Genomic DNA, 8,354 nt, shown 5'->3' with positions numbered 1-8,354 from the left:
TTCCCCGTTTCCTCCGAGGGGGGAGGACGAGCCCACAGCCCCGCCAGACCTGCCCGCGCTCAGCGCCCGCCCCAGGGCTGGGCAGGGCCCGGGGCGGCTCTGCTGGCATGGGGCTCCCGTGGCAGCATGGGGTTCCTGTGCCGAAATGCGGTTCCTGTGCCGGGATGCAGTTCCCGTGCCGAACCCCGGGTGGCCGTGATCTGCCCCGGGGTGGCCGTGCTGTGCCCCGGGTAGCTGTGCAGAGCTCCGGGCCGACACAGCCCCAGCCCCTCGGGCCCCCTCCCTGAGCCCCGGCCCGGCCCGGCCATGCGGCGGGAGTCTGGCCATGTGCGGGCCAAGCTCCTCCCCGCCGCCGCCGCCCCTCGCCGCGCCGCGGGGACGTGCAGTGGCTCGGCGGGCCATGGAGGCGGGCGGCGGGGCCGGAGCCCGGTGCCCCGCGCTGCTGCTGCTCCTGCTGGCGGCAGCGCTGGAAGGCGAGGCGGAGGCGGAGGAGCCGCGGCCGGCGCGGCAGCGCGGGGATGAGCAGTGCCATTACTACGCGGGCGGGCAGGTGTACCCGGGGGAGGCGGCCCGACTGCCCGTCTCCGACCACTCGCTGCACCTCAGCCAGGCCAAGAGTAGGTGCCGGGCGCGGCGGGGCTGCGGGGAGCGCCGGGGCCGGGGCTGGGGCGGGGATGTGCCCGCAGTGCGCTCGGGGCTGTGGAGCGGGGCGGCGGCAGCGCCACGTCAGGCGGAGCGCGGGGCCTCCCGGGCCCTTCCCGTCCCCAGCCCGCTCTGGCTGCGGCCTCCGGGCGGCCTCGGCGGGCAGGGGAGAATGGAGAACGGGGAGCGCGGAGCGGCTCCTTCCAGAGCTGCATCCCCATCGTGGTCACCGCCGCCGTCTCAGGGACGTCCAGCGAGGTCCGCGGTTCCAGAAATGGCGAACGAGTTGAGGGGAGCGCTTCGGGGGATCCACAGGAATGTTCTGTGCTCACACTGCGATCTGAAACAATGAACGGGCGCCCCTCGTAACTCACTGCCTCCGGCACTGCCTTTGTGCCTGTGCTCTGATGCGCTTTCAGTGCTGTAGGTGACAGGCGTGGGGACAAACACCGCAAATGGCATCGCTGGGAGGTGTTCAGGGACACTGCTCAAAGTCCTGTCCTGCAGGACACAGAGTACAGAGAGATCACACAGATATTATCTGCAATTTGAAATCCTTTTCCATTACTGAACCAGGGCATATGTTCTGTTTTAAACGTTTTCAAGCAGATGCTCCAAAAAAAAAAAAGGAAAAGCAGCCAAGATATTTGTAACCAATACTGTTTGGGTTGTTCTCCCTTTGCAATGTAAGTTATTACAGACTGAAGTTTATAACTGCAAAAACAGCTACCTCAATTTAGAAAGAGGTCAAGATATGCAATATTTTGTTTAATATCTTTTCCTTCTGCCTCCTAATCTGAAGGTCGTTGTTATACATCCTTGCTAGCTATATTCTGCAGCTGGGGGTCAGCCTAACAAAGGAGAACCACCAAACAATTCAGACACCATCCAGATAATATTTAAGATTCCATATATTTTTCTCTGAAGCTTTTCCCTAATTTGCTGGAACTGTATGTCAGTGTCCTTGACATGGCAAGTGTATTCAGACCACCTTGAAATCCAGCATACCCTATCCTTTGCCTCAGAATTCATAGTGGTATGAAAATAGAACCTGGTAGATTAATTTTTAATATTTTCAATTCAAGGTTAATCCTGTCTGATAGGAATAGTAAATATATTTCATGCTTTTCAGCTGGATTTTTTTTAAAACACAGCTATCTTCAAGTTAAAATTTGCTTAGGAGTTGTAATTTAAGAAACATATGCTACATTTTTAGGCATTTGTCTTTAACCATGTTATGGCATGTATTTTTTGTGGACCAGAATTCCAGACAGGTTTCCATGGTTAAAAAGTAGCAAAGTGGTGAGTTTGAACTATCTTATGCTTGTGGTTCCCAACAGCTATTTTTAGCAGAACAATGAGAGTACCTGCAGTATTAAAGAGCTTTCCCCTTCAGTCTAGCAGGTGCCCTGAGCTGGCAGTGCACACAGGGTTTGTTCAGTCAGCCCAGATAAGGTTTGTGTGGCCTTGATTATCAGTGATCAACAGGGCTCATGTGTGAGCACAAGTTGGTCAAATTATTTACTTTGTGTGTGTACTAAAGCCTTTATTTCTTCATCATTCCATACCCCCCTGTTTAGAAAGTATTTCATCTTAGAACTGTGCTGCAGGTTGTTTTTCAAGCAAAAGGAAGAACAGCTGTCCTTGGGCAGCTTGGTTTGAACACAGGTGTTATATTCTGACTTTTAATTCAACATTCTTTGCATTTCAGTCTCCAAGCCAGCACCTTACTGGGAGGGAACAGCAGTCATTAATGGAGAGTTTAAAGAGCTGAAGCTAACAGATTATGAAGGAAAATATCTTGTCTTCTTCTTCTATCCTCTTGACTTGTAAGTAAGAGCACTGCAAGCATACCACTGAGTGGAGCTACACTGGATTCATAATTCATTAATTCTTCTCTTTTTTTGAGGTCTTGTGTTTTTTGTTTGGTAAGAATTTAGGAGAGAAGAAAGAAGTGACAGAAGAAGATATATTATTTGCATTTGTTTTCTCATGTCATTGGTAAAATTGCAACACAGTCTTTGTCCTAGTAACTGTGTCCACTAATTTGTGTCTCCACATAAAACAAACAACTTTGTAGTTTCCCAGTTAGGCAGTCTATGTTCTGTTTTATGCTGTAAATCAGAGCTGCAAGTAGAAGACAGCGTCCTTTCTAGAGTGTATATAATATATCCAAGAGGTGGAGCTCATCCCATAGCATCCTATGAGCACTTGGCGTTAACCTCCTTTATTTAGAATGCAGTAACTTCACTGACTGAGTGAAAACATCTCTGCTTTTAAAGGACAATCCTATTCTTTTCCACAAAATGAAGATAAGAGGACAGAGATGCATGACTACTTTTAATAGTATATCATCATTAGCTTTACTACTTTAGTTCTTCTGTAATAGAAAAAGTTGAAGACAAATTGGTTAAAAGTTGTAGATTTGCACAGTAACAGCAAATTATAGTATGATCCTCTGAAAAAATTGGCTTATAGTGCTTAAATTCATCCACATTTGTAAAGTCTAAAAAAAATGTAACTGTACAAGCTCTGAATCCAGATTGTAAAACAACCATAGATTTATAGTCTTCAGAAATAATCCATTTGTAACAAAGCTGGAGTCTGAGGGTGGAGGATTTGTCAGGCAGCAATTTGGTTAAATACTTGAAAGAGCAATAAACATAAACAAAAGCTGAAATAATTTATTATAAATATGCAATTTTAAGTTAGGCAGAGAATTTACTGGCTTTCTCATAAAATTCTAACTTTATCTTGTCTTCAATCTTCTAGTACATTTGTCTGTCCAACTGAGATAATTGCCTTCAGTGACCGAATTGAAGAATTCAGAGCAATAAATACTGAAGTAGTAGCATGTTCTGTGGACTCAAAATTCACTCACTTAGCCTGGTATGTATCTTTCCCTTGTCTTTCACTAAACATTATTCATAGTTCCAACTTAGCAAAAGAACAGTACTCCTCAGATTTTTAGCCTGTGGAGGTAAATCATAATGTGTGAAAGTGAGATGCTGTTGACACAAATATTTAAAGTAAATTTTAATCCTAGTGTGTGAAAGTACCTTTATTTTTTAAGCTTGTTTAATGTGTATTGCAATATGTTGTATCTCAGTCCAAAAAATACTACTAATACAAAAAGAAAGTATTAAGGAAACTGTCAGTAAATGCTTCATTTGTCCCAGTTCATGAGCACGTTGGCATAAAGCAAATGCAACTGATAAGAAAAAGGTCATCATTAACAGATGTGGCCAAAACTGCAGAAGATGTACTGAACATTTTGTTCAAGCCACAAATACTGTTCATCCCCTTTGTGTGCAGAACAGAAAAAATGTCACTTGCACTAAATCCTTCTGTCCATACTGATGTAGTTTGTGATTCCTGATTGTGTAGGGAATATAAATATGAGAAATACATCTCTATTTCCTTTCCTTCAAAGGATTAATACTCCTCGTAAACAAGGAGGACTTGGACCAATGAAGATTCCCCTTCTTTCTGATCTGACACACCAGATTTCAAAGGATTATGGAGTGTATCTGGAAGATCAAGGACATACACTCAGGTATTTCACTGGGTTGCAGTTTGGTTGGGTTTTTACTGGGGTAATACTTCCTGCTTTATATTTAAAAAAGCATTTGAAATTTTTCATTAAGAGCAGCTTTTACTTGGGGATTCATGGCAAGTAGCAAATATTGAAGAACACAAAAAATGTAGTCATAATGAGTCAGAAGAGGGGTCAAGGTTGATATCCTGTTTAACAGCGGGCATCAGTGTCTACCTAGGGCAGGGAAATGTGCAGGATTCCCCAGAACTGCAGTTGCTCAGGGACCTCCCAAGTGCAGGTGGAGTCAAGACTAAGGTTACCTGAAAAGATACATTTGCCTAAAACTGAATAGTTTCTTTTGAGATCCCTGTAATGCCTTGGCATCTGTAGCATCCCCTGGCAGGGCCTGTCAGAGCTTAGTTCTATGTCAGTTCTGCAAAGAAGTTTATTTTTTTTGTTTTAACTGGAGCTCAGCTTAAGTCCTCTGATACTCAGGTAAAGAATAGTAGGTTACTGGTGGTATTACATGGTGTTTATAAAGATCAAATTCCGCCCATCCAGCAGACATAAAACACTGCATGAAAACACCACTATTATTAATTCTGTTTCCTAACACACAATTTTTTTACCCACAGAGGCCTTTTCATTATTGACAATAAGAGAATCCTTCGACAGATCACAATGAATGACCTTCCTGTTGGGAGATCAGTGGATGAAACACTTCGTTTAGTGCAAGCATTCCAGTACACAGACAAACATGGAGAAGGTGCTCTTTTAACTATTGCCATATTGAAGATTGTTTTACTTAGCCTGGAAGCTGTGTTAGCTTTTTGGAGGAAAGATGCTCAGTAGCATTAAGGACTGGCCTCATACAGGCACTGAAGTGGTTTGATTGCCCTGCTTGTTTCTGTGGTCCCAGGTCCTTAGGTTGTTTCTAGAATAGTAATTTACATTTTGCTTCACATCCATGAGAATGAGAGCATAAAGCATTCCTCTACTCTGAATTTTGGCATGATGCACCATGTGTCACAAGTATAAATTTTTACAAAATATGAGGCTGTGAAGAATGAGGCCCAATATTTCAGTACATTTTTGCATACTAAAATAATGGAGATGCAGGCCATTCTTTTCCTGTGCTGTTCAGTGAGGATACCAACAACTAATTGACAACTAATTGAGAATGTGATAACTAATTGAGAGTATTTTATGTCAAGATACATGGTGATACTGTGGAAATTATAGCACCATTACTTTGTGTGTAAGTGATCATCTTTCCCCAACAAAGAAATTTTACTATCTCCAGATCATCATGAGGCACTTGGTGCCATGATCTAGTTGAGGTGTTAGAACATGGGTTGGACTCGATGATCCCAAAGGTCTCTTCCAACCTAGAAATTCTGTGATTCTGTGATTACTTTGTATCAAGAATTCTTATTCCTCCAGTTCAAGCACACAGGGTGAACTTTTTGACGTTTCTTGACATAACTTATTTGGAGATTTCTTTAGATATGAATACACATTTAGCAACTTAACTTCCAGTTCAACTCAATGTCTCCAAGCATTTGAAAGTACTTTTTTATGAAGGTACAAATCATTATTCTGCTGTGCTGTACAGACTTGAAAAAATAGGTGTTGATACTTAGGCTATGCACATCTGACTAAGGAAATTTTCCCACATTTAGTGCAAAGCTAGCTTACAGAATGTTGATTTGCAGTGCTTACAGAATACCACTTTTTTCCCAGCTTTTACATGAATGTTGAGGAGAGCCTCTGTAGACTCCTCATTGGTTTCTTTGCACAGAATAACAGTTCTCCACCATTCCTACTAGCATGTAGGGTATTTTGTCTGCCAGCCTGTCTTAAAGCAGTGTAATATGACATAACTGCTTGGGCTGAAGCCTCAGAGGGAGAGCTCTGAATAGATGAGAGCTTTACTCCAGAATATGCAGCTGTTCAGGTGATCCCAGGGTTCCCAGCCACACTGTGGTAAGCACATGCTGCAATCCCTTTGCTCCTAAGCAAGGTTACAAATAAAATTGTGTCTTGTGAAATCTTTGAACTCATCTCTTTGCTAAAACATGCTCCTAGTTTTGATTTTAAAGAAAGAAATGTAGGTCTCTATGTAGTCACCTGAATTTTATTGCAAAACTTCTGTTTTACTAGAATAGGTGTTCATTCTCAGATACTGCATTGCCTGTACTTGTGTAGAAGGACACAATAATTAAACTAAGGCACAGGCATCCATCCAGAGATCTGCAGTTTTCAGGTAACTGAGTGGTGGGTGGTGTCAGGTGTAAACTGCTCAGTCACCATCCCATGTGTAAAGAAAACTGCACATTTAATAGTTTCAGATATTGACGTGTGACACTTCATGGTGTTTTACTTTAAGGTCAGAAAGAGAATATTAAGAACACAAAAGTCTGTGTGTGTAAAAATACTTGAGCTAACTTTGTCTTTTTTTTTTTTCAGTTTGCCCTGCTGGTTGGAAACCTGGCAGTGAAACAGTAAGTCACTGTTTATATTAACATGCATGTAGTACTAACAAGCACTCAGTTACCATTTCTACTAGAGCCAAATCCAAAATCTCAGCAACTTCCAGTGAGAAGGTATGAGTAATGTCACATTATTAAACTTACACCATTTGGCTTGCTATTGATTTCATTAGGGGATTGTTTCCCTCACACTAGACATCTCCCAGTTGTTTCAAACTCCTGGTGTGTGAACAAAATTCACTGGACCAGCAGTGAGTTTGGGATCAAGAACTTTTTCCTGTTAACTCCTGATGAGGGAAAGTTCAAAACTCTTGAGTTTGTTGTATCTTCTTGGTTATTTGTCCATATAAATTTTTGGTGGTTCTTATTGCACATCCTGGACACTACCTAAAAAAAGAAGTTCCCAGGCTGCTGTGGTGTGTGCCAGAGCCAGTGTCACTGTCAGCACTCCAGCAGGGAGCAGTGCTTTGCTGTGCAATTCCCCTCCCTTCTTTGCTACTCCTGGGCTCCATGGGACTGGAGGCAGAGGAGTCAGAGTTCACATAAACACTCACTGAACTTGTTTGTGTTCCCTGGCCCAGAGCAAGCCTTAGCAGAATAATGAAACTTTCATCAGAGGTCTGAGCTGCCTCACTCAGATGAGATCACTGGCACTTACTTGAGCATGTGGCTTCCTTCTGAACCATCTGGTGATGACAAAGCACTGTTGTTAAAGAGCTGGCTCAACAAAAACCAGGTCCCAGCAGCCTCTAAGCAGAGTTAGTGAGCGTTGTACATGATTACTTGATGTTAAACCATGTTTGTTTGCTGGATAGGAAAGTTTCCTAGGATGACTTGAGGCTGGGAGTCAATTTTTTCAAGCTAGCAAAGGAGTATCATAATGAGGGAAGCTGGATATTTAAGACTGTAAAATGAAAGAGGGTGGGCTGGCCCAACATTTGTATTTTGGCACTGAAAAGTTCTGCCCTCCATAACTAGGATCACCCACATAACATGACATGGATATATTTTCTAACAAATAGTCTGACAGTGATGATGCTAACAGCTCCAACACTGCCAATTTAGTAATGTAAAGCAGTATTTAAGCATTCTCCACCTCCTCTGTGCAAAAGATGCAGACAATAGCAGAGTAGTTGAAAAAGCCTTTCTCAAAGATGTAGTCATGCCTTCTAAATGTGTTTGATTTAATTAGATCAAACCAGAGGAAGCCATGAGAGTGTGGTGGCCAAGGGAAGAACTGTAAGTAAATTCTGAGCCTCTAGATTACAGATATTTACCAAAATATCTTGCTTTTGGGGCAAGCTGTCAAAATTCTTCCTTTGGTAGGCTGCACTCTCTCATGCCTCAATTGGTTGAATCTCTCTGCTAATGCTGCTAGGTACCTTTAGAGATGAATAGCAATCTAGTACCTAATCAACTGATAAATTGCTCTTCAGTGTTGCAAGTGAGTTGGCAGTAGCATCTTACTGTGAAATACTGTGCTTTTCTGGCTTTATAGTTTGCTGTGTTTTCATGGCTTTGGTTTTTGGCTAACATTTTCGTTTTCTTTCTTGCACAGATAATTCCAGATCCAGCTGGAAAACTGAAGTATTTTGATAAACTAAACTGAGGCTCACTTCTGTTGAATTCAATAGGTCACATCCAACTTGATTTTTGCCAATAAAATTTCATTAATTTTGGTA

General features: G+C 42.9%; 1 protein-coding gene across 2 annotated transcripts; it reads left to right on the top strand.

The window, feature by feature from the left end:
* Positions 1 to 245: 245 nt before the first annotated feature.
* On the top strand, positions 246 to 8,354 carry PRDX4 (peroxiredoxin 4). 2 transcript variants are annotated; one of them, XM_005484360.4, is made up of 8 exons: positions 246 to 617; positions 2,354 to 2,471; positions 3,415 to 3,531; positions 4,076 to 4,198; positions 4,816 to 4,946; positions 6,650 to 6,684; positions 7,865 to 7,911; positions 8,231 to 8,354. In XM_005484360.4, the coding sequence occupies exons 1-8, from the start codon at positions 326 to 328 to the stop codon at positions 8,232 to 8,234; spliced, it is 867 nt and encodes a 288-aa protein (XP_005484417.2). In that variant the 5' UTR covers positions 246 to 325; the 3' UTR covers positions 8,235 to 8,354. The 2 variants fall into 2 exon arrangements, with proteins under 2 accessions (XP_005484417.2, XP_005484416.2); XM_005484359.4 differs by lacking the exon at positions 7,865 to 7,911 and having other exon boundaries at positions 260 to 617.

This window comes from Zonotrichia albicollis, chromosome 2 (assembly GCF_047830755.1).
Source record: "Zonotrichia albicollis isolate bZonAlb1 chromosome 2, bZonAlb1.hap1, whole genome shotgun sequence".
In the NCBI taxonomy this organism is placed as follows: domain Eukaryota; kingdom Metazoa; phylum Chordata; class Aves; order Passeriformes; family Passerellidae; genus Zonotrichia; species Zonotrichia albicollis.
This window is presented reverse-complemented; position numbering and strand designations above follow the sequence as displayed.